Source organism: Leptodactylus fuscus, chromosome 4, assembly GCF_031893055.1.
Source record: "Leptodactylus fuscus isolate aLepFus1 chromosome 4, aLepFus1.hap2, whole genome shotgun sequence".
Taxonomy (NCBI): domain Eukaryota; kingdom Metazoa; phylum Chordata; class Amphibia; order Anura; family Leptodactylidae; genus Leptodactylus; species Leptodactylus fuscus.
In genome coordinates, this window is record NC_134268.1 from 80,225,177 (window position 1) to 80,250,662 (window position 25,486).

At 39.3% G+C, this 25,486-nt stretch overlaps 1 protein-coding gene across 2 annotated transcripts in view; it reads left to right on the forward strand.

Annotated features, from left to right (window-relative positions):
* Positions 1-25,486, forward strand: part of DOK6 (docking protein 6) — a 366,775-nt gene that overhangs the window by 129,467 nt on the left and 211,822 nt on the right. For both annotated transcript variants that reach the window (XM_075270784.1, XM_075270785.1), the window contains exon 3: positions 10,079-10,193. In XM_075270784.1, coding sequence (XP_075126885.1) covers positions 10,079-10,193 — 115 coding nt within the window. The remainder of the gene's footprint in view (positions 1-10,078; positions 10,194-25,486) is intronic.

The window sequence follows — 25,486 nt, forward strand, 5'->3', positions numbered from 1 at the left end:
TATATGTTTCTTTGTGATCCATTTTGCTTGGCTTACAGAATATCAAGCAAGGCATTTTTGATGATTGCTGTGTACTTGTACCTCTCTTTCTTTCTCTCTGTACACTTGATCAATCAATCATCATGTCAGCCATTTTGGTAATTTAGATTGACAAAGAGATAAAATAGTCAAGAATCCAAACTTGGCTACTCAGTGTCTGTTGGCTAAAGACTCTAGGTCTGTATATTGAGTACATGTATTGGCTCCTGATCTAATTCAATATCCCGCCTTCGTTTAATTTCTCATTAACCAGTGCATAAAATTTTCCTTTTTTGTTTTTTTTTCTAAAACCACACAGTAGATACCCATCGACAATAATCTCAATATTCTCTATATTATCTCAGTATGATAATTTAGCAAGTAAATGTATCAATCCTACTATATGTGTTCTACGTATAATACAGCACATTTATTAAAACATTTAACAAAAAACAATCATTTTCTAACTATGGTCATCTGTATATACAGTTTATAAATGCACATTTTTTGAATTTTTACATTTTTTGTATGGATGAAATATTTAGTGTAACCTAACATCTCAATAATGATTCATTCCGATCTGCTGTTCTGTCAGTCTTGTGGGATCAATGAGAACAAATTGTTACTAAAATGTTCATCAGACTGTAAAATATATGTGACCCTGGAGTCACTGTAGGAATTCATTCCTCATATGGGTGCTTCATAAGATAGAAATAAATCAAGTTCATTTGACATAAGTTTCTAGAGCGACCGAATAATAACAACACTGCTTGGCCTGTTGTACTCAGAAGATAAGATCTCAAATAAGATCTCAAATTTTACTTATACCCTGGCATAGGCATACATATTTTTTGTATGTTTACCACTAGAATATTTTGAAATATCTCTGGTATAATAAGTATCTATTCCATGTTTCTTTATATATGACTGGACCATTTTCTTGGATTTACCACCAGTACCAAACATTTCAGTACATCTTAGTGCATACATTTTTTTGTACAACTATAACATTTCTTTCTTAATGTTATGCCATAACTTTCCTGTCATTTTTTATGACAAGCTCATATTTTATGTATTTTTTTTTTCATTTTCAGGAAAAAGTTTCAAAAGGATCCTCTTTGGGGTCCTTGAAGTCATAATGTCATAGCTGTATATTGGTGATGGAGCAGGAACATTGCTTTACATCTCACCAGTCGGGAAATGCAGCACAGAGGTCACTTGCTTGGTCTGCACTCACTAATATCTGGTATTAGTTAAGCTGGGAAAGCAGGATTTGTCTAAACCTTAATCCATACTTGGCTTGTTTTCACTGTTACCCCAAATGAACAATACTGTGCTGTGGTAAAGACTTGTAAAGTGACTAACACAGAGAGAGATAGAGCTAGCTAGGACCAAAAAGAGTGAAAACCTAGAACTGATGTAAAAAAATCTCAAAGCAAAATGGATTTTCAAACAGTATATGTTATTGCCCCAAACCATCAATACGCTTACTAAATGAGGTTTCAAAATAAGTGAACACTCACAACTAAGACCCCATCCACCACAAATCAAAACATGTACTGAGGCCCACTCCCTCACCATTCATACATTTTTTTTCCTTAAATGTGGATTGTGAGCCCCATATAGAGCTCACAACGTACATTTTTCCCCCATCGGTATGTCTTTGGTGTATAGGAGGAAGTCCATGCAAACCTAGGGAGAACATACAAACTCCTTGCAGATGCTGTCCTTGGCAGGGTTTGAACCCAGGACTCCAGCACTGCAAGGTTGCAGCGCTAACCACTGAGCCACTGTGAATCCTATACAATGTAGACTGCTCTAATGTTAAATATGCAGTCTACATTGAAGTCCGATCTTAGACTCCGCCTCATCAAAGACGAGCCTCCTGCAGAACCAGTGTTGATTGGCTGAATGCTATACACAGTATAGGATTCAGTCAATCAACGCTGGTTCTGCAAGGAGGGATGCTGCAATACTATACTGCAGGTCTACCATTCTCCCCGCTCCATGCCCTACTCTTTCCACTTTGCTTTTAGGGCCGGTTCACATTAGTGCTTACCTCCCATCCGGAAGGAGTCCACTTGAGGATCCCCCAAATGGAATATCAGCGTAATTGCAAGTGCTGGACAGTTAAGCACACGGAGCCTATTATATGCAGTTGTACTGATATTCTCTTCGGGGGTCCTCTTGCGGACTCCTTCTGGATGGGAGGCAAGCGCTAATGTGAACCGGCCCTTACTCGTCCTGCAGAATCAGCATTGATTGGCTGAATGCTATACCGTGTACAGCTAATCTAACTCTCGCCCTCAGATAGTGAGGTGTCTGGAGTGTATGTCCAGCTTTTGGCCTACTGAGCATGCTCAGACCTATTGGAGCCGCTCGCAGGCTAAGTGCCATTTTGTTCCTACTGAGCATGAGCAGTGAGGTCATGATCACCGCCCCTATTGGGCGGGGACTTGCCTTTAAATAGTGTGAGCTGACGCCCGCCTGGCGCTCACACTTTGAATCAGAATGACTGAAGTTTGTTAAAGGACAGTAGTTCAGGGCTAGGCTCCAGTATCCAGGCAGGGGTTCAGACTAGGCCTGTAGTTAGTACCCTGTAATTCCTGAACTGTAAGCTCTACACCAGGGTTAGGAGCAGTACACACTGTTCCAGCCCATAGAGTTGCAGCAGGCTTGGGCTCTCAGCCTCTTTACTGTCAAACTTCCTTTACTTTCCTGGCTGTTGCAGGAGCCTGTTTAGTTGCGTACCTGGGGTGACTGTTAACCCTTGGCAGCCTTGCTGTGTTAGCTGTACTGTGCACCTGTCCAGTGGGGTTAACTGGCAGGGCTTTCTTGCAGCTTGTCCACATTAAGTATCGCGTCACATATCTGCCAGTGCAGCTTAACTGGTGGAGAACGATTCAGACATACAGCCGTCCACCATTGGGCCTGTGGACCTTGCTGCAGTGTTTAGAGACACTGACTAGACTAGAGGTTCTGTTGTTTAAAATTATTATTTTTAAAAATATACACAGAACCGTAACACTACTGAAGAAAGGAAAAACCTCTACAGTAATGGTGACACTTTTCTTAAAGGGATCCTATCATTCAATCACTTTTTTTATCGTTAACACGTCAGAATAGCCTTAAGAAATGCTATTCTTCTCCTACCTTTCGTTGTGTTCTCAATGCTGCCATTTGCCTAAAATCCCGTTTTTTGTCGGTATGTAAATGAGTTATTTTGCAACACTGGGGGCGGGCCCCAGTGCTCAAACAGCACTGGGTGTGTCCCACATGCTGACAGAGCACTCTCCAGCACCGCCTCCATCTTCTTCTAGAACGAGGTCTTCACTGCATCTTCTTCTGGTGGCGGCTTCTAACTTCTAGGCGTCGGGCAAAGCCAACTGCACATGCCTGACAGCCACAAGAAAATGGCCGCTTACAATACTATGTAAGTGGCCATTTTCTTGTGGCTGCGAGCATGCGCAGTTGGCTTGGCCCGAGGTCTAGAAATTAGAAGCCACCGCCAGAAGAATACGTGGTGAAGACCTCGTTCTAGAAGAAGATGGAGGTCGTGCTGGAGAGTTCTCTGGCAGCATTGGGGATGCCCCCAGTGCTGAGAGAGATCTCATTTACATACCGACAAAAAACGTGATTTTAAGCGAACGTCGGCACAGAAAAGAGAATGAAAGGTAGGAGAAGAATATCCTGTTAAGGTTATTCTGACATGTTAATGATAAGATCCCTTTAATGTGAACATCATGGAAGCTTCTTTGTGATGTTTACAGACCTAGGTACTCTATACGAACAAAAGCATTTGCCCTTTTCCAATATAATAATTGATATCATTAAATTTATGAAACGTATATCAAGAGGCTTTACCTGTACAGTCAGATGAGATCTAGCGTTATGGAATCTGTCAAAGCTCTTACATTATTAAACTTACATTTTTCAGATTATACAAACATTATAGCAGGATGTGTACTGTGTGCAAGAAAACACCGAAATGTCAACATCATAAATTGTTTTCTTTACTTGGTAGCGCTTGAAACTTTCTGTAATTGGAAATGTCAAAAAATGTCTCTACTGTAAGTGTACTTGTATTTTAGACTTTGTAGAACTTTGAAATAAGGTGTTTTTTTCTGTCTGAATATGTTTATTGCATTCAGATAACCATATATATACAATGCTTTTACAATGATGTTTCTTAAATGCTTACTGTAGTTACATGTTGAGTACTTTAAACAAGAATCATAAAATTAAAAAGAAACTTGGTTAACTATTTTTTGATTATTTAAATACCAAAATTTTCATAAGTTTCCAATGTTATGAAATATTTTTACATTGACAAACATTTGTAATGCAATTTTCTACCCAAGTGACTCAAAATGCACAGAACATTGTAGAATAGGATAGACAGTGGTTGCCATAAAGGCTCTCATCCAAAACAACATCCCCAAGGGTCAGTTGTTTTATATGAAGTCATTTTACCTATCGGCATGAAACTCCATGCAGATGTTGCCCTTGGTCGGATTCAAACTTAGGACCCCATCACTGAAAGGTCATACACTACTATATACATTTGTATGATTTTCATTGTAATGGCACACAACTCTATGTACACTCATCCCCATGTTAAGTGTATTATATTATATATTGTATAGAAGTATGAAGCTATCATTATTAGCATAATTTCAAAAAATATATTTGCTAGAATCATCCCCCATTTAGTGGATAAGTGATTATTAATAGGATCACAACCACATCACATATTCTTGGCAGCATATACCCTTTTCACTTGGGAAGATCTGCTACTAGCAATGATAACTTTTATACTAGTATAAGTGAGTATAATTGTCACTTTATATTATAACTTTGGAATACTGTAACTTACCCCAGTAATTTGAGACAGTTTTTTTGTGACATATTGTATTTCCTGTTAGTGGTAAACTTTAGTTGATATTTTTTATTTTTTTTTATGAAAATAACCATATTTTAAAAACTTCTCTTACCATTCAAAACATGATTTAGAAAGTTTGTTAAACTTTTAAGTATTTTACAGTAATTATAACAAGATGAGGGTGAAGTTAGAAATTAAATTTTTTTAATAGTATGTTCATTTGAAGGCAGCATCAGTATATTTTGTTTATATACACATCTCTAGACATGAGTGTTTTTCTCATTCTTCCAGATAAAACTACTTAAAATTATAAGACCACATTTGATGCACAACTGTCTTCAAAATGTGCCATAAACTCCCATTTGAGTTGAGGTACAGGCACTGGACAGTCTAAGACATTTAGACAATACCACTCCAGGGTAGCGTTATCAGTATGTTTATAGTCATTGTGCTGGTGGAAGGTAAACTAAATTTCTAACAGACTGAAACAGATTTTTTCACAAATTGATTGCTTCCTGCCATGCCATACGGATACAATGTTTGGGATTGTGCTATGTTTTTCACGATGGCCAAATAGTTAAGTTTTATCATCAACTGACCAGAGAACCTTCTTCCATTCATTTGTGTTTTCTTCCACATACTGTTTGCCTACTCTAGGAGTCTTGGTGGGTTATGTTTATTGTTGTGCCATATTCTTTTCATTTAGTAATAATGGATATAATTTTGCTCTGTGGGATGTTCAAAGTTTTGGAATACACAACTCTTATGTAAACTCTACAACTTTGCAAACGGAACTGTTTGGAGAGGTCCTCAGTTTTCATCTTTTTTTAGTAATGTTGCAGCCTCAGGGATCTTTCAGAATGGTTGTATTTATACTGACAGATCATGTGACATATTGACTGCACACGGGAGACTGTATTCAACTAATTATGTGACTTATAAAGTTAATTGGTTGAACTAGACTCATAGCCAAGGGGCTTAATGCAAATGCATTTACAACTTTTCAATTTTTATTGAATATTTTTTTTTTTTCAACAGGAAAAGCATGGTACCACCAGTACCCCACCATCTCAAATGATGGTCAGAAACATGGGGGCAGTTGCAGACTGTTATGTTTAGGCTGAGAAATGCCAATATCCATGGGCATACCCATTCTGACAATATCAACCTGCTTCTGATGGTCTATATATTATTAAATCAGAATTATCTCTACCTTTGCAATAAAAACCATGTGCCAACTGTATAATATACACTCACCGGCCACTTTATTAGGTACACCTGTCCAACTGCTCGTTAACACTTAATTTCTAATCAGCCAATCACATGGCGGCAACTCAGTGCATTTAGGCATGTAGACATGGTCAAGACAATCTCCTGCAGTTCAAACCGAGCATCAGTATGGGGAAGAAAGGTGATTTGAGTGCCTTTGAACGTGGCATGGTTGTTGGTGCCAGAAGGGCTGGTCTGAGTATTTCAGAAACTGCTGATCTACTGGGATTTTCACGCACAACCATCTCTAGGGTTTACAGAGAATGGTCCGAAAAAGAAAAAACATCCAGTGAGCGGCAGTTCTGTGGGCGGAAATGCGTTGTTGATGCCAGAGGTCAAAGGAGAATGGCCAGACTGGTTCGAGCTGATAGAAAGGCAACAGTGACTCAAATAGCCACCCGTTACAACCAAGGTAGCCAGAAGAGCATCTCTGAACGCATAGTACGTCGAACTTTGAGGCAGATGGGCTACAGCAGCAGAAGACCACACCGGGTGCCACTCCTTTCAGCTAAGAACAGGAAACTGAGGCTACAATTTGCACAAGCTCATCAAAATTGGACAATTAAAGATTGGAAAAACGTTGCCTGGTCTGATGAGTCTCGATTTCTGCTGCGACATTCGGATGGTAGGGTCAGAATTTGGCGTTAACAACATGAAAGCATGGATCCATCCTGCCTTGTATCAACGGTTCAGGCTGGTGGTGGTGGTGTCATGGTGTGGGGAATATTTTCTTGGCACTCTTTGGGCCCCTTGGTACCAATTGAGCATCGTTACAACGCCAAAGCCTACCTGAGTATTGTTGCTGACCATGTTCATCCCTTTATGACCACAATGTACCCAACATCTGATGGCTACTTTCAGCAGGATAATGCAATTCCATGTCATAAAGCTGGAATCATCTCAGACTGGTTTCTTGAACATGACAATGAGTTCACTGTACTCCAATGGCCTCCACAGTCATCAGATCTCAATCCAATAGAGCATCTTTGGGATGTGGTGGAACGGGAGATTCGCATCATGGATGTGCAGCCGACAAATCTGCGGCAACTGTGTGATGCCATCATGTCAATATGGACCAAAATCTCTGAGGAATGCTTCCAGCACCTTGTTGAATCTATGCCATGAAGAATTGAGGCAGTTCTGAAGGCAAAAGGGGGTCCAACCCGTTACTAGCATGGTGTACCTAATAAAGTGTCCGGTGAGTGTATGTTTTAATTCCATTGCAGCACCATAACAATATGGTGGTAAATGGGAACTAGAGTGTCTTGTAGAAGCAGTAAGGGGAACCCACCTATTTTTTATTCAAAATAAATCAATTTTTCATTTTTTTTTTAAAGTTACAGTATCCCACCTTTGACACTGATACATCTGTATGACAGTTCTGTTAGAAATTGTACAAGTTGGTAATTTAATTTGTCAAGCTGAGATGTTTATTCAGAGGTTTGTTTAATTTGCCATATTTGGAAGGAAATTATTTTTCCTCTATTAACCTATATGAGATGATAGAAGGTTTTTTTTGTTTTTGTTTTTGTTTTTTGCCTTCCTCTGGATTATCACTGTAGGATGTTGGGCTTCACAATTTTGTTCTGATTTATTTAGAACCTTATCAGCTATACAACTATATGACAGTGGATCTCTGTGATTTAAAAACAAAAAAACAAAAAAACAAACAAACAAACAAATGATTGTAATGTCAAACTTTGAAGTTATCTATAATGGAAAAAGACAAATATGGATTATGATTTAAAAAATGTCTTACCAATATTACAGTATCTATAGTAAGTTTATTTAGAAAATAATAATAATACCAAACAATATTATTTTTATGTTAAAGAAATGGCAAACGTGCCTCTGCTTTTACTTTCCCTCTTATCTGGACATGTCCTGATATGCATGTCACAATGCGACTAGATTTTCAAAACAACACTATTTCACAAAAGTCTATAATAACATGTCTATCCTAAATCTATTAGTATGACCACCTAGTTGAAATGTTCTGAACTGCAGCTTGTCAGCATTTTTGCTAGCTTGTATTGAATTGGTTTCATGAGAAATTGGAGTCCTTAACCAATTTCAAGATAAATTAAGAGAGGGCACAGCTGTATAATTCATTCTAATGTAGTAATTGTAATGCAGAATTACTGTAGTTTGATTAATCTTTCAATAAGATATTCTGGGGATTTCAGAAATGGCAAATTAAAGAGTTCTACTGTAAAACAGGTCTATAGTTACTAGGAGCATTGGATTCATCATTGTGATATTTGTTATTTTGCTACAAACATCGGGACCTCTTGTTTTGCTGGTTATGAGTTTATCAAGTATTTTCAACTACTTCACAACTTGCAGATATAAGTGACACTGACAACTTGCTGCAGCATTTCTCATCACAGAATACAATAAAAACCATTGAAAAGGTTGAGTTGACATTCTGTGCCACAGTTGTCAGCTAAACTTTGTTAAATCCCTCTTTCTTCTCTCTCTCTCTCTCTCTCTCTCTCTCTCTCTCTCTCTCTCTATATATATATATATATATATATGTATATATCCTTTCTCAATCAGTGAAAAGCAGTGTACAACATCACATATTTATAGTGCATCATGGGAGATATAAATTCAATTACATACAATGTATCACAAAATATCACAATCATATACAATACAATACAAATGTCCTATATATTCAATAAACCAGTGATTATATACTTGTGAAGCACAATAGTGAAAAAAAAAGTCTGATCAAAATCAGCATAGAGTAAATAAAATGCATGCAATCTTATAAAACACATGTGTTCATAGTAAATGTAATTATTACACATTAGAAGCAGTAACCGGGAGGAATTTATCATAACCCCATTCACTGACCTGCTAAAACAACATGACGGAGTCTAAAGTGCGCAACTTTGCATATTCCTGGTGATATGTAGAATGTGCAACCATCATGGAAATGTAATAATTAGAGATAAGCGAGTAGTGTTCGATCTAGTTAGACTAGCTTTCTGCTAAAGGATGTTTCCATTATTAAGTTAAAAAGATTGGATTTAATATGATATTATAAGTTATATGTACTAGATTACTTAGATGGGTATCAATCAGAAAATTATTCAAATTGCCATACGTGAAGCCAAAAAGAACTCTTTCCTCATGAGTTGAGGCCATTGGCTACTTTCTTACCTACTCTACCATTGGTCTAATGAGGGTCCCTCTGGATCAGCAAGGTAAGATAATATAGTGGATTACACTTGATCTACTTGTTTTATTTGATAACATTACTGTTACTTGGTTATTTTGTTACTATGTCTACCTATGGTAATACGTCAGTACAGTAATGACAATATATTGTGCATTAATGTTATACTTTCTTTTCTGAGCGTATTTATCCTTCAACATTTATAAGAATAATTACAGGACCCTCCTGTGGCAAGTCCCAATATAAGGCCTAATGTATCAGTATGTGGAAAACCGAGAAATTATCCATTTATTTTGCATTCTTAAATAATATTTAATTGCTTAAGAGATTTGGGATGAGACGATTATTCCTCTATATTTATTATTATACCCAACGTAGAGTATCAAAATTATTTAAGCCCTGGTGGGGATTTTTGTATGCATAAGATTACCATTAGTAACAAGAAATTCTAAGTTAGTAACATAAGTTAGTCCTTTTTCTACAAAATGTGATAAAATGTGACAAAGCCATATTTCAGGAAGTATGTATTTTTATTGTTACTTTGATTGATTTCTCTGTTGAAAGTAAAGGTGTAATTAAAAAGAGAATGGTAGGAATCGGCTATAAAATCAGCATGCAATAATGTAATAAACATATTATTCCAATATTATATTTATTAGAAGCCATTAGCACAGAAGACTGTATACTTTATGGAAAACAAACATAAGTCTTTCTTGTTCAAGGTAACAGAACTGCACAACATCAAAACTATAACACGACTGCCTCGAGAGACCAAGAAACATGCGGTAGCAATTATCTTTCATGATGAGACTTCAAAGACATTTGCCTGTGAGTCAGGTAAGCAATTACTACTATATTTGCTGTACAGGGAAACTCAGCTTCTTTCAGAACAATAGTCTCAAACATGACAAATTATTTTATTTACACTGTGGAGCCAAGCACATTTCTGACATTTTTTAATAATACCATATACAGTATCATTCAATGTAAGGGTATTAATGTATAAATTATCGCCTGTTACATTTTATCTATCTAATTGTGTTTCCAATATTGAAAAATATAAATGTAGCAATTCACTTGAATTATCCCGTACAGTATAATGAGAAGATATTAGCGCTAAAATTCTTTAGATAAATTGGAACTAATGGAAAACTTCAGATTGCATCATCAATAAAACGGAGATAATATAAAGTGGTAAATAACATCTCAACATACAGTTATGCTGGTGTGCATAAATATCACAAAGGGAATTAAAAAGGCTGTAAATAAGATATACAGTGTCTACCGATAAGTATTTGGACACCCATGCAAATGAAGATATCTGCGGTTGTGATGTACATCATGCCTTCCGCCGTTAAATAGGAAACAGCATTGGCATTAGAGCATTGACATTAGTCGCATGCAAGATGCCACGAAGTGCAGAGTTATCCGATTTTGAGAAAGGGGTAATTGTGGGGTACCACAGAAATGATCAATCCTTAAGGGACATAGCAAGCGAACTGAATTACCCAAAATCGACAAAGTCCTATGTGATTATGAAGTGGAAGGTAAACGGTGATTGTTGGAATGTGCCCCAAGTCGGCAGACCCCCGAAACTGGGAGATAGAGACCGACGAGTGCTGGCCAGAGAAACCGCACCCAACCGATGGCTCACAAACACCAGGAGTTTCAACAGGCATCCAGGGGTATTGTGTCAATCAATACCATCCATAAGGAAGCATCTGCTGGGTTCTACCAAGTATTGGATATGAATAAATGTTGTTTTTCTATTCTACCACAGGTGTCCAAATACTTATTGGTAGACAGTGTATAAGTATACAAAATTGCTTGTATCTAACTTTGTGCATAAGGTTGGTCTTTGTGAGGCAAAGCTGATATATGTGGGGAATTTGTGGCAAACATATGGGGAAAAATAGGGCAATGTATAGAGTATCTATACATAACAGCAGAGCTATTTGATAGAAACAGAGAATTGTTATATATAAAGGAATTATATGAGGCTGATCGTCCTCACATAGCACTGCAGTATCTATCATTAGTAATAGAATATTATCTTGGTGTTATTGAGGTTAGGATTGACTCATAAACACTCAACCCATATCATTGTCCTGTGTACACAGTCAATGACCTAGCAATAAATAATCTAATGCGTGTTTGTTACTGTAGCTGAGCATCTCTTTTATTCCACTATAAAAGTTATCACTGCGAGTAGAAGATTTTCCCTTGTGAAAAAGGGTATGAACTGCTGACAATATGTTATAATATTAACAATGAGCCATCCACTATACATTTTGTGACAGACAGTGTAAAGGCCCTATGAATAAGCACTGATCAACAATTTATATTATTGTTATGGGTCCCTTGACCCAGACGAAAGGACCCTTAGCTTTATAGATGTAAATAAAATATGTTTATACCAAAGTGCCATGTCAAGTCATCATGAAGATATCAGTTTTATTTGTGCATTTACATGTTGCACATTGACATCATGTTGCACATTTAGAAATTGTCCCCCTTTTAAAGTATTGAAATAGATTTGGATATGAGGAGGAATACATCATGGGTTACAATATACAGTGTCTGCAACAGAATGACGGTAATCCCCCCCCCCCCCCCCATATTTAACAAACAACGAAAATGTAATACATATTGAAGTGGTCAATATCCCCAAACTGCCTCTGTCTTTGAGATCAGGGCCATATACTATATATATTATAAGTATATAGTATATTGTAAAGTTATATTCTGTATATTACTCAGGCTTAACTTAAAATAATAGCCTTTGTGAAACAAATAATTCTTGCTAAAGTTTATATAAACCTCAAAGAGAAAAGCTTTCCATTGGGATGTTTTTTCTGTTTTCATTTGATGAAATTTGTTGTACTAGTTTTGCACAACTTAAGATCAATTATCCCCCCCTCCCCAAAAAAACCAAAAAAACAACCAAACAAACATTTTTTTTTTTTAGTGTTACTCTAATCTGAAAGCAATCCAGAATCACTTGCAGAGGTGCTGATAGGGATGAGGACCTGAACACTTACAAAACCATTATTGACTGCACCTAAAACAGCTTAACAGGTTAAACAGCTGTGAATTCTGCATGCCACTGGCTCAGTTTCTGTTTATATCTACTACTGCAGCATTTTATGTTGACAGAGTTTTCCCATCTCCCTGTTTCAGCAGCTTTGCCTGCTGTAAATTATTCTCACTTCCTGTATTCCTTATCATCCAGACAAATCCACCCTCCAGCTTGCTGAATAGGACACTATGAAATATCACAATACGTATTATGATTACTAGAAATGTAATATAAATGCAGATCTAATAATATGCACATGCTTGTAGAGAACAGACTCCGTTTTATCTGTGTGTTTACATAAAGAGATAACAGACAGGGCTTTATCAGCAAACTGCAATTAGCTGAACCATTGTCCTGCCTGCAGAGCTGTAGATAACAGTGAGAGCAGTGAGTGATGTCATCTGTGCTGTCTTATCACACAAGTCCAATGTCATGGAAATGATGTGTAAACAATGGAAGGAATAATTTCATATAGAAGGAAACAAATCAGCATTGCTAAATCATTGTATTTTGTAAAACTCTAATAAATATTTAATTTACATAAGCTAGTAGTATAAATAGGATCCTTGAGGTGGGAATACCCCTTTAAAGAGGACCTTTCATGTCCTCAGGCACATGTGGTTTTATATACCACTAGAACGCCGACAGTGCGCTGAATTCAGTGCGCTGTCAGCTTTCCCATTATGTGCCCTGGGCTGGAGATATCCTTGCCATTATACAGTAATAGCACCGATCTCAACCACTGTCAGAAGGGCGTTCCTAAAAGTCTAGCTGGGCTGTGAGGAAAGCACTTCCTGATACTACTTGTCCATAGTCTAGTACTGGGAGGTGTTCTTCACAGCTTTGTGTCATCACTGGGGGGTAAGGCACACCCCCTCTGACAGTACAGGGGCATGGACGAGTACTGTCGGGGAGGGGGACGCCTTTCTGAGAGTGGGCAGAGATCGGTAATGGCACTGATATCTCCAGCCCTGGGGCACATAACGGGAAAGCTGACAGTGCACTGAATTCAGCACACCGTCGGCTTTATAGCAGTATATAAAACCACATGTGACAGAGGACATGAAAGTTCCTCTTTAACCATACCCTACAGCTAATATACAATGATAGCAGCTCATGGGATATAAAGTGGCTAATACTCAAGTCTGTATGTTTCCTTTATATATAGATGTAACAGAGTTAACCCAAACTTCTGCAATTGGTTCTTTTGCAAAACCAATGAAAAGGCACTGGAAAAATATTTTTTAATAATTTTTTTGTCTTCTGTGATAGCATAACATGGTGATTGCAGAAGTTTAGGTTAAATCTGCTACACCTGTATATCAGAAGTAGAATATACAAATACTCTACCATTGCCGGCGAGTTACGAGTAGAGATCAGAAAATTTAATTATAGCTTTATTTTAGCAGCCAAAGATCATTTTTACAGGGGAATATTCATATCTTTCACACCAACATCTCAGATTATTTAACATCTTGTACTTTTTTCTTTCTGTTTTGCTTTTTTATGCCACAGTACAGTTTCAAGACAATAGTGTAAAATACAATTAGCGGTGGAATGTATCGCTATTGTTTCCATGACGATCCAGCACTGTTGAGAATCTTTTTTTTCTGTGTTTCTCTGGATTTTCTGTATATTTTCACAGTAATATGAATAGCTAGAAACTGAATACTTTAATTATAAAAAATGTCTCATGCAGTGTTAATACTTTTTCAGTTTTTAACCCCTTAAGGACCAGGCCATTTTTTGGTTTCGCATTTTCGTTTTTCCCTCCTCACATTTCAAGAGCCATAACTTTTTCATTTTTCAGTTCACAGAGTCACATGATAGCTTATTGTTTGCGGGACCAATTGTACTTTGTAATGGCACCATTCAATATGCTGTACAATGTACTGGGAAGCTGGAAAAAAATTCAGAATGAGGCGCAATTGGAGAAAAAATGCATTTGCACCATTTTCTTATGGGTTTAATTTTTACAGCATTCACTGTTTGGTACAAATGACATGTTACCTGTGTTCTACGTGTCAGTACAAACGCGGTGATACCAAATTTATATAGTATTTGAAATTTTTTGATACTTTTAAAAAAAATGATAAACTTTGCAAAATAGAAAAAAAAATTTGTGTCATCATGTTCTAACACCTGTAACTTTTTCATATTTCCATGTATGGAGCTGGTTGTGGTGTCTTTTTATGCGGGACAAGATGATGTTTCTATTGATACCATTTGGGGAAAGATCCGATGGTTTGATCACTTTTTATTCAATTTTTTATAGGAGGCAAAGTGTTGAAAAAAACGCTTTTTGGCTGTTTTTATTTTTTTTGCCGCTACGCCGTTCGCAGTATGGGATAAATGTTTTAATATTCTAATAGTTCAGGCATTTTGGAGCGCAGGGATACCTAATATGTTTATGTTTAATGTTCTTTAAGCTGATCTAGGGAAAGGGGGGTGATTTGAACTTTTATATTTTTTTTATTTTTTTAATACTTTTAAAAACTTTTTTTTTTCTTCTGCTACATTTATGATCAGACCCCTTAGGTACCTTGAAACCTAGGGAGTCTGATCGCTCATACTATTCACTGCAATACTACAGTATTGCAGTGAATAGGAAAATCGCAGCACTTCTATTAGACGATGCCTCTGGCATCGTCTAATAGATCTAGTGCAGAGACAAGCCTGGAAGCCTTCAATAGGCTTCCGGCTGTCATAGCAACCGATCACCGCCCTCTTGTGACGTTCAGGAGGGCGGCGATCGGCGAAACATGGCGGCGCCCATGCCGCCGGCGCCGTTTACACACTGCGGTCACGTTTGACCGCAGTGTGTAAAGGGTTAACAGCAGCGATCGGCTCGGGCACCGACTGCTGCTGTTAGTGGCAGGTCCTGGCTGTATTATACAGCCGGCATCTGCCGTGTATGGAGCGAGCTCAGCGTGTGAGCTCGCTCCATACATCCCCATGCGACCCATGACGTACAGTTACGTCAAGGGTCGCTAAGGGGTTAAAGAAAAGGGTTCTGACAGTCATGAGTGCTAGGAGCTAAATTACATGCAATTGCACATTGGGACTATATTTATAAAATAAATATAAGAGGTGTCCTCTAGATCATTATTCCAGAAGTCCTCAAGTATAATCCATCCTGTAATAAAAGGGAGGGTTGCCTGAAAAAAATATACCTTTACATATTTTCAGTTCCCTAGCGAAGGAGAAAGGTTGTCTCTAAAAGTCGTAGCATTCTAATAATGGTTGGTATTTACTAGAGATGAGCGAACAGTAAAATGTTCGAGATTCAATATTCGACTACTCGAATCGAATATCGAATCCTATTATAGTCTATGGGGGAAAATGCTCGTTTCAGGGGTAGGCAACATTCGATCAAATTACACTTACTAAGTCCACAAGTGAGGGTTGGGCTGGATCCTCCAAGAAGTCTTCTCCGTGCAGCGTCCCCGCGGCATCTTCCGGCTCTGAATTCACTCTGCTAGGCATCGGGCCTGGGCAGAGCCGACTGCGCATGCCCACACTTCAAGAAAATGACCGCTTACAGTCAAAGCGGCCATTTTCTTGTAGCGCGGGCATGCGCAGTCGGCTCTGCCCAGGCCCAATGTCTGGCAGAGTGAATTCAGAGCCGGAAGACACCGTGGGAAAGCTGCACGGAGAAGACTTCTAAAGGTAGGAGAAGAACCAGCGTTGATTGGCCAACTGTATAGCATTCGGCCAATCAATGTTTGTTCTGCATCAAACTTTCCATTCGAATAGCGAGTGGTACTCGATCGAGTACGAGTATTTCGAATACCGTAGTATTTGATCGAATACCTACTCGATCGAATACTACTCGCTCATCTCTCGTATTTACTATTATTAATAAGAAAAACCCTCTTGTCCTGTGTATTTTTTTTTTTTTTTAATGTTTTCAGTGAATTCTTTACTGAGACCTTATATAATGAAGAAGCAGCCACTGATCTGCGTAAGGCCTATTTTTCATCAATACTTACTTTTAAGTAAAAATACATACTTTTTTTTTAGCAATTCTTAAGGAAATAATCTTAACCTTTTCGCTGCCAAGGGTCTCTGGAAATTTTGCACCTCCAGTAGCCAGAGCAATTTTCACAGTTATGAGATGGACAAATCAAACCTAAATTGCAACATTAAAAAAGCATCCAACCCCCCATACCTATATATTTTCTTAAAGTAGACACCTGCAGCATTGTCAGAATGCCACTTGGTACTGTATACGAACAGGCACCTTCATGCAATTTTGATTTAAAGTGAATGTTTTATGAAAAAATGCAAATAAATGTATATTAGTTGTTAAAAGCAGAAACCAAACAAAAAATTAAATGCACCAAACCTCCTAAAAATAAGAGTTCAACATGTGCAGAGTTCATACATATCACTATGGCCTGAACCCGCATGCACGTGTCTTCAGAAAATCGCTAGAACTGGAAGGAACAAAATTCTGCTTTGAAGCTGGAAATGTTAAAAAAGTATCATCCTATAAAATGTAGGGATTACACACCATGAAAAGTAAGTGAACCCCTAAACCCTATATATTTTTTCAAAGTAGACAATCTGAAGATTACAAATGTCTTAATGGGTCATCGATAGCCACATCCACCTTCATGCAACTTTGCGACCAACACAAATAATTTTTTGAAAAAATACGCTAAAACACATATTTGCACCTAAAACTCATGTTCAATCTCACATTCATATACAAAATACTTTTAAAATAATAGCTTATGGTGTATACAATGTGTATATATACTATATGTACCGCAAACATCAACTACAACAAGAGCTCGGACTCCCAAAAACACGAATACAGAAGACAAGCAGGATTTTGCTGTTGTTCACTAATATGTTAAAAAGCTATACTGCACCTACCAAACTGTGACTGTGATACCAAAATCTAACTTTTTTCGGAGTACACAGCATACCGTATATAAAAACACAATTTAATAGTTTATATATACAACCACCTTCATTCATCTTTGCCGCAAACAGAGATTGCTAGCAAAAATTGCGCAAAAATTCAAATTTGCCACTAAAGTGCGGCTCAAGAAATCCCTTTCTGCAAACATAATGTACTGTCCATAAAACTACAATATGTGAGGCGTTCATACATACCACACATGTATATATTTACAGGGGCGGGTGTTAAAGAATCGCCAAAATCGCAGAAATGTGCCATCCCATTTTGTGAATGCAAATTAAATAGGACTTTACATAAAAATTTTATTTTCCATCTCCCTATAATAATATTAGCAATCTATACGTTCATCTCTAGTGATAATCGTTATTACTATTATTTTAGTGTGTAACGGATATCACTAGAGACGTATTTTACTGTAGAAAGCTCAGGTATAGACAGGACAGGGATTGGGTGAAATGTAAACTTTATTTGCAACTTTATGTATATGTTGTGTAAGTGTTTGGTGCGACTTTTTTTTTTTGGCTTGCGACCTGGACAATTGTAAACGTCTGGGTCACAGTGCCAACAAACTTCCCGGTTATGTTCAGGAGGTATAACATAAGAATACCCCACTAGAAAAGCTCAGGGGGGAATTACATTATAACTGTATGTGACAGAGACAAATGTATAGCATATGCTCTGATTGGCAGGAGAAGGGTTAATAGGGACAATAGAGTCCCTGCCACCCCCCTCCTGCTGTCACATACAAGTTATGCAAGAGTCAGATCGTTTCTGTGTCTCTCTCTCTCTGCTGGGCTGCTCCGTGTCCCTCTTCCTTTCTTGTTAGCAAATTGCTTGCTTAGACAGGAGGGGGGGGGGACACTTTGGAGCTCTATATCTTTGGACTGCATCAACAAATCTTGATGCTTTTAATTGCATTTTAAAGAGGAGAATCTCCTCTTTAAAATGATAGCAAGAACTCGATGATTGGATGTACAGTTTTGGAGAAATTCACTGTTGAAACACTGTCGGGAATTGAGATCTGCAGTTGGATCTCAATGCCAAATAGTGTTTTCAACAGTGAATCACTACAAAACTGTAAGTAAAATCATCAAGTCCCTGATATCATTTTAAAGATGAGAGTCTCTTCTTTAAAATGCATTTTAAAGCATCAAGATATGTTGATGCAGTCCAGAGATATCGGCATTAGTAGGGAGGACGTACTAAGTACATCCTCCGCTACTGAAGTGCCACCTTGGGAGCACGTACAGTGTACGTGCCTGGCAGCGAAAGGGTTAATATATGGGGCTATTCACATGACAACATAAAATTTTTGCTAACATAGTATAATGCCAAGAAAGTTACATAATTGAAAATAATGCAAACAAAAAAATGGATTAACGAATATTCCTCCAAAATTTTGTGCAACTTTTTATACTTCATTTTAACTTACACAAGCATTTATAAATGTGGGAAAGCTCATAAACAGCAGTTACATAGTAAACATCTGTTGTCAATTAGCTGAGATATGGACCAAAGTCTCTTCCTAAACAGAGAAGATTTTCAATACTTAATTGGAATCTGTAATGTTTATTGTCGTCTACATTATCTGTGATTGCTGCCTTGTACATCATCCGCAGCACAATTCTTACAGACAGATGTTATCCATAAATCTAATGCACATTGTTCATAAAACTACTTCAAGTATGAAGAATTGTTTTAGGTCAAGGGGATTTCCATTGTTTAGGTCAGAAAGCTTGGTTTGGTATAATATATTTACATAGCAACCGTTTATGACATGTTAGGAAGTTTGACCATTCATTCAGTCTGTAAGGCTGGCTTCACGCAAACCAATTTTTTTGGGGCATTTTGTTAGTTTTAGTTTCAAAAACCTTTATTGAATGAAAATATATGTCAATAACATGGTGTATAACAATACAAAACGGTGCTGAGTACAAAAGAGAAGAGAAAATACTGTCTCTATATTCCAACAGAGAAGCCAGCATGTGTGACAATGTCACCTATTGGACATAAAGGTAAAAAAATGCATTTACAAAATAAACAAAACCCCACTACAATTCAAATATAAAGACAAGATACAGAGGAAAGAAAGAAAACAGGCAAGAAACAGTTAAAAAACAGTAAGAGACCAAGTAGACCAGTTGAGCAGTTTGGCAGGCAAATGTCTTAGAGGATGGTTTCACACACAGGAAAAATGTTATGTTTTTGCAGCAATTCTGGTGTTTTTTTGTTTTAAGCAAAAATGTTGTAGTCTGATGTTTACTCTGAATCAATAAATTGATTATTAAATGCACTAGAAACTGTATTTTGTTGTGGCCATTTATAGTATGTTTATGCTTTTTTACTGTTTTTGTCATTTTTTTCTTTTAATGCAGCATGTTCTGTGTATGGTATTTTAAGTGTTTCCAATAGACATCTCTATGAGATAGAAAAGAGCTCTTGGGTATGTGTGTGTGTGTATATGTGTGTGTGTGTATATATATATATATATATATATATATACACACATACACGCAGTGCCTTGCAAAAGTATTTGGCCCCCTTGAACTTTTCAACCTTTTGCCACATTTGAGGCTTCAAACATAAAGATATCAAATTTTTATATTTTTGGGAAGAATCAAAAACAAGTGGGACACAATTTACAGTGCAAGGCACTGTATATATACAGAGAGAGAGATGATCTCATTAAACTTGAATGCTGAGAACTAAAATGACCTTATATAAAGTTTTCACCCACTTACCTTCAGCTGTCACTTAATAAAAATCCTTATATCTGCTTGGTAAGAACATAATAGAATAAAATTGGCAATAAAACACCGACCAGCTGTTTTTAGGATAGTGTAAGGCTAATGCCCCACGGGACATCCCGCAGCAATAAAGCACTGCGGGAAAAACCGCGGTGGGAAGGCAACGCTTTGAACAGAAAGTTTGCAGAGTTTTCCTCGGCGGACTTTCTGTTACAATTATATCTACGGGAAACCATCAGCATTTCTGTAGGTGTAATTGACATGCTGTGATTTCCAAAACTGTGACAGTTTTGAAAATTGTGGTGTGTATGCACGGCGGTATTTGCCGCAAAGTGGATATGGGAGTCTAAGGAATCTCATCCACTTTGCCCATAATGCAAAACGCCGCGATTTTTCCCGCAGCATTTTCGCTGCAGGCTAATCGCGGCATTTCCGTCTCGTGTGGCCCCAGCCTAAGGAGCTAAATGAAGTTTGCTCTGTACACTGTGCAGTGGCCAAGTGAAATTATTACAGTTCAGGTCTCGTTCACATCTGCGTCAATAATCCGATCGCATTTGCAAGTGGTGTGCAGTGAAAAAACACAAACCCCAAGGAACATGCAGACAGGAAAGTACTTCACAATCTACTTTCCTGTCCAAATGACTCGTGCAAAGATCTTGCGGCAAACACACAGACCCCATTATAGTCTATGGGGTCCGTGTGCTTTTACTGCACACCACTTGCAAATGCCTTTGGTAGTCAGTTCGGGGGTCCTCATGCGGACTCCCCAAATGGATTACCAAATGCAGCTGTGATCCAAGAGTCAGTTCTCAGGCAGGCCACTACATAGTGTATAGAGCAGTCTGCTTCTGGCTCCATGCACTAATAAGGACAGCTGATTTATGTGAGGTTCAGGTGTTGAACCCGCACTGATCTAAAATGAATGTCCTATACTTAGCTTAGGGTTAAGGAGATATCGTCACTACTTAGGGAGAGACCACCATGTAGATGTGTGGAGTCTTATTAAGCCATTTGCGCTCCACTGTGAGGGATCATGGGAAGAATATGCAAATCTGTCTTCCATGATGTAAATAGGAAGACAATGCCTCAGTCATGGTGCCCACAAGGGAATCTCCCTTTAACATCATGCCCGACCTTCCCAGAGGCCTTTGCTGCAATGATGTGGGATTTTACCAAGTAAGTCTCTCAGCCGAGGACAACTGTTTCAATCTATTTGGATCTCTTCAGCCCAGTGCAGAGAAGACTAACTTGTCAGTGGTGAGAGACTTCTAGACAGGGTTAAGGAGATATCGTCACTCCTTAGGAAGAGACCACCATGTAGGTGTGTGGAGTCTTATCAAGCCATTTGCACTCCACTGTCTTATTTACATCATGGAAGACAGATTTGCATATTCTTCCCATGATCCCTCACAGTAGGGCGCAAATGGCTTAGTAAGACTCCACAAACCTACATAGTGGTCGCTCCTTAAGGAGTGACGATATCCCCTTAACCCTGTCTAGAAGCCTCTCACCTCTGCCAAGTTAGTTTTCTCTGTGCCGGGCTGAAGAGATCCAAATAAATTGAAACAGTTGTCCTCGCCTGAGAGACTTACTTGGTAAAATCCCACATCATTGCAGCAAAGGCCTCTGGGAAGGTCGGGCATGATGTTAAAGGGAGCTCCCCCTTGTGGGCAGCATGACTGAGGCACTGTCTTCCTATTTACATCATGGAAGACAGATTTGCATATTCTTCCTATACTTAGCTTATTAATTATCAGTCAAGTACAACCCCTTTAATGGCTGAATGAGAGAGGGGGTATTGAAAGAGGAATACAGTATTTAGTATCTAAGGTAGAATATTAGGAGCATTACAATGCTTATTAAATATTGTCATAAAGCTAAAAGTATTTTAAAAATTGTCTAAGTGAAAAATATAAGCTCTATGGTACATAAAAAAACAGTACAATCTTCCCCAGTTCTGAGCACAGATTTTGGCAGTGTTGGAGGTACAGTATGTTACAGAAAATCTCTTGAGTTTGAGACTAACCGAGTCTTATGCAGTTACATTAGTTTCTTGAAGGTTTCAAAAGATATCATCATTAGGGGCTTAAACTTCTTTCAATGGGATTAATCATTTAAAAGGACCATTAAGTTCATTGACATTACTAGTAGAAATATTTAGTACCACAATAAAACCTTAAGAGAAATTATAGATATTATGATATCTCATCGGAACATCATTAATAACATTGCCTTTACAGAATAATCCTACAGTATATAATATAGGGTGTAAGATGTAAAAGAATGGTTTCATGTAGAACAGTCTCTAAGCATGCAAAAATTATGCAAAATACTTGAGAAGTGTTAACTGTAAACCTGCAAGGTATAAAAGAGTAAGGTAAAGATCAGCTACTATGGTGCGGTATAACTTATAGATGTCCCATAAATATATTGTATAACAGAGCATGTGTCTACCTATGGTGCGGAATGCTGGTGGACACCTAAGCTCAGTCACTCAGAAAACCCCTATAACTATTATTAGGATAACCTAAAATTGACCCCACATCTGGAGAAAATAGTATTTCCTTTTGGGATGTAATGCTAGCTGGGAATAATGTAACTGCGTTCACTTCTACTGAAATGTTCAGAAAAATGTGATGTCAAACAAGAGGCTGGAAGAGAATGCCAAGGAGCCATCAGATGCTGTAGTGGTGCCCAGAGGAGGTGAGGCAGGGTGAGTATAGGTGTTTATAATTTTACTATACCACCCATTTCGCCACTTATTATACTCTACAGACTCTTATAATAATTAGAGATGAGCGAACACTAAAATGTTCGAGGTTCGAAATTCGATTCGAACAGCCGCTCAATGTTCGTGTGTTCGAACGGGTTTCGAACCCCATTATAGTCTATGGGGAACAGATACTCGTTAAGGGGGAAACCCAAATCCGTGTCTGGAGGGTCACCAAGTCCACTATGACACCCCAGGAAATGATGCCAACACCTCTGGAATGACACTGGGACAGCAGGGGAAGCATGCCTGGGGGCATCTAACACACCAAAGACCCTCTATTACCCCAACATCACTGCCTAACAACTACACACTTTCCACATTCAAAAAAACCTCTATCAAAGTGGGAAAATACCTGGAAACCTTCTTTACTCCCCAAATGGATGGACACAAACCCCAATTTAAGCTCAACAAACAGTAACAACCACCCCTTTAAATCACGTTCCCCATGACAACCACAAATGGAATAGGCAATGGGAATTCCAAAAGCCCTCACCCTTAACTGTCATTTTGAGTGTGTGTGTGTGTGTGTGTGTGTGTGTGTGTGTGTGATGTGGTAAGACCTTCCAAAATTCACTTTTCTAGCCCTTAACATGAGCCCTTCCAAACAAAGTTACATGACCTTAAGCTGAGCTACCAGCAGAGATTGAGGCCCTTGGCATGAGTAGAGCCTTGCACCAGCAGTGTTTTTGGCACTTAGGGTGAGTTGAGCCTTGTACCAGCGTGTGTCCCTTAACATCAGGCGGGCCCTAAGTTCTGCGCTTTGCACAAAAGTTCCACATTAACTAGGCTGAATGGTACAAAGATTAGTAGGCCCGAGAACCAGGAACAGGTCTTGCAATGGCTGTCGGATAACGCTTAAAGCACATTGTCCACCAGCCAGTCAGCCTCTACCTCCTCTTACCCAACAGTCTTGTCCTCCTTCCACCCAAAATTCCCAATCTTCTCAGAACAATAACCCCAACTGTCCCTGCTCCCCAGAGCTGTTCTCCCTTCCTTTGACTGTACCGCAACCTGCCCCTCCATTTCGCGATTCCACGGACCTAACAGACGAGTATCTGTGTCCAGATGCTCAAACACTAGAGTCTCCTCCATTCCATCTCCGGTCGATTTGGTGGCGGATGACCAGCAACCCACCCTCATCGACGACGATGAGACGCAGTTGCTGTCAGGGCAGCCAGTTGACATGCGCATTGTGCAGGAGGAGGAGGCGAGACAGGAGTTGGAAGAGGAGGTGGTGGACGACGAGGACACCGACCCCACCTGGACAAGGCAGATGTCAAGCTGGGAAAGTAGTGTGGATGTTGAGGCAGGTGCAGCACCAAAAAGGGTAGCTAGAGGCAGAGACATGTCCAGAGGCAGAGGTCAGCTGCTTTGCCGAAGCCAGGCCAGACCCGGAATGTCCGAAGATGTTCCCTTTTGTACCCAGCCCAGAAAAACTCCCCCATCGAGGGCACGTTTCTTGAAGGTGTAGAGTTTTTTCAAGGAATGCGCCGAGGACAGATATAGTGTCGTCTACACAATTTGCCTCTCGAAATCGAGTAGGGGCCCTGAGAAGAGCAACCTGTCCACCACTTCAATGCACCGTCATTTGGAATCCAAGCAATGGAATCAGTGGCAGGCAGCAACGGCAGGACAAACGTCGCCCGCCGTTCATGCCACTGCCTCTGCTCACAGTGCTGGCGATGCACTCCAGAGGACGAGCCAGGACATCACTTCATCTGCCTCCGCCACTTTGTTGACTTCTCCCTCATCCTCCCCTGTTTCTGTCTTATCTCCTTCTCCTGCACCATCAAAGGCACCATCAGGCGCTTCTTTACAACAACCCACCATCTCTCAGACATTGGAGCGCCGGCAGAAATACATTGCTAACCACCCACCCACGCAAGCCTAGAACGCCAACATCGCTAAACTGCTGGCCCAGGAGAGGTTGGCGTTCCGGCTTGTTGAAACTCCCGCCTTCCCGGACCTGATGGCAACTGTGGCACCTCACTATGCCGTCCCTAGCCGTCTCAACTTCTCCCGGTGTGGCGTCCCCGCCTTGCACCAGCACGTGTCACTCAACATCAGGTGGGCCCTTAGTTCCGCGCTTTGCTGCAAGGTCCACTTGACCACCGACACTTGGACAAGCGCCTGTGGTCAGGGATGCTGCAGTGCTTATCTTTAATGACAGGCAGGGTGAATGTGGTGGAGTCTGTTCCCCGGGTGCAAACTGGGGTGGCCTATCTCCTCTCCCAGGCCAAAATTCATGGCAGGAGTAGACTGAAACCCTACGACGCTGCAACCTCCACCACAGCTACTAGCGGCAAACGCTAAAACACTGGTGTGGGGAGACGTCAGCAGGCGGTGCTGAAGCTCATCAGCTTGGGGGACAGACAGCACAGTGCCTCCGAGGTCAGGGATGCCATCCTGGCTGAGATGGCATTTTTTTTTCCCTGCTACACCTGGGGCCTGGCATTTTTACGCCTGTGATAATGGCTGGAACCTGGTAGCGGCTCTGGAGCTTGCCAGCCTCCAACACGTTCCATGTTTGGCCCACGTCTAACCTAGTGGTGCAAAGTTTTTTAAAAACATACCCAAATGTACCGAAGCTACTGTTGA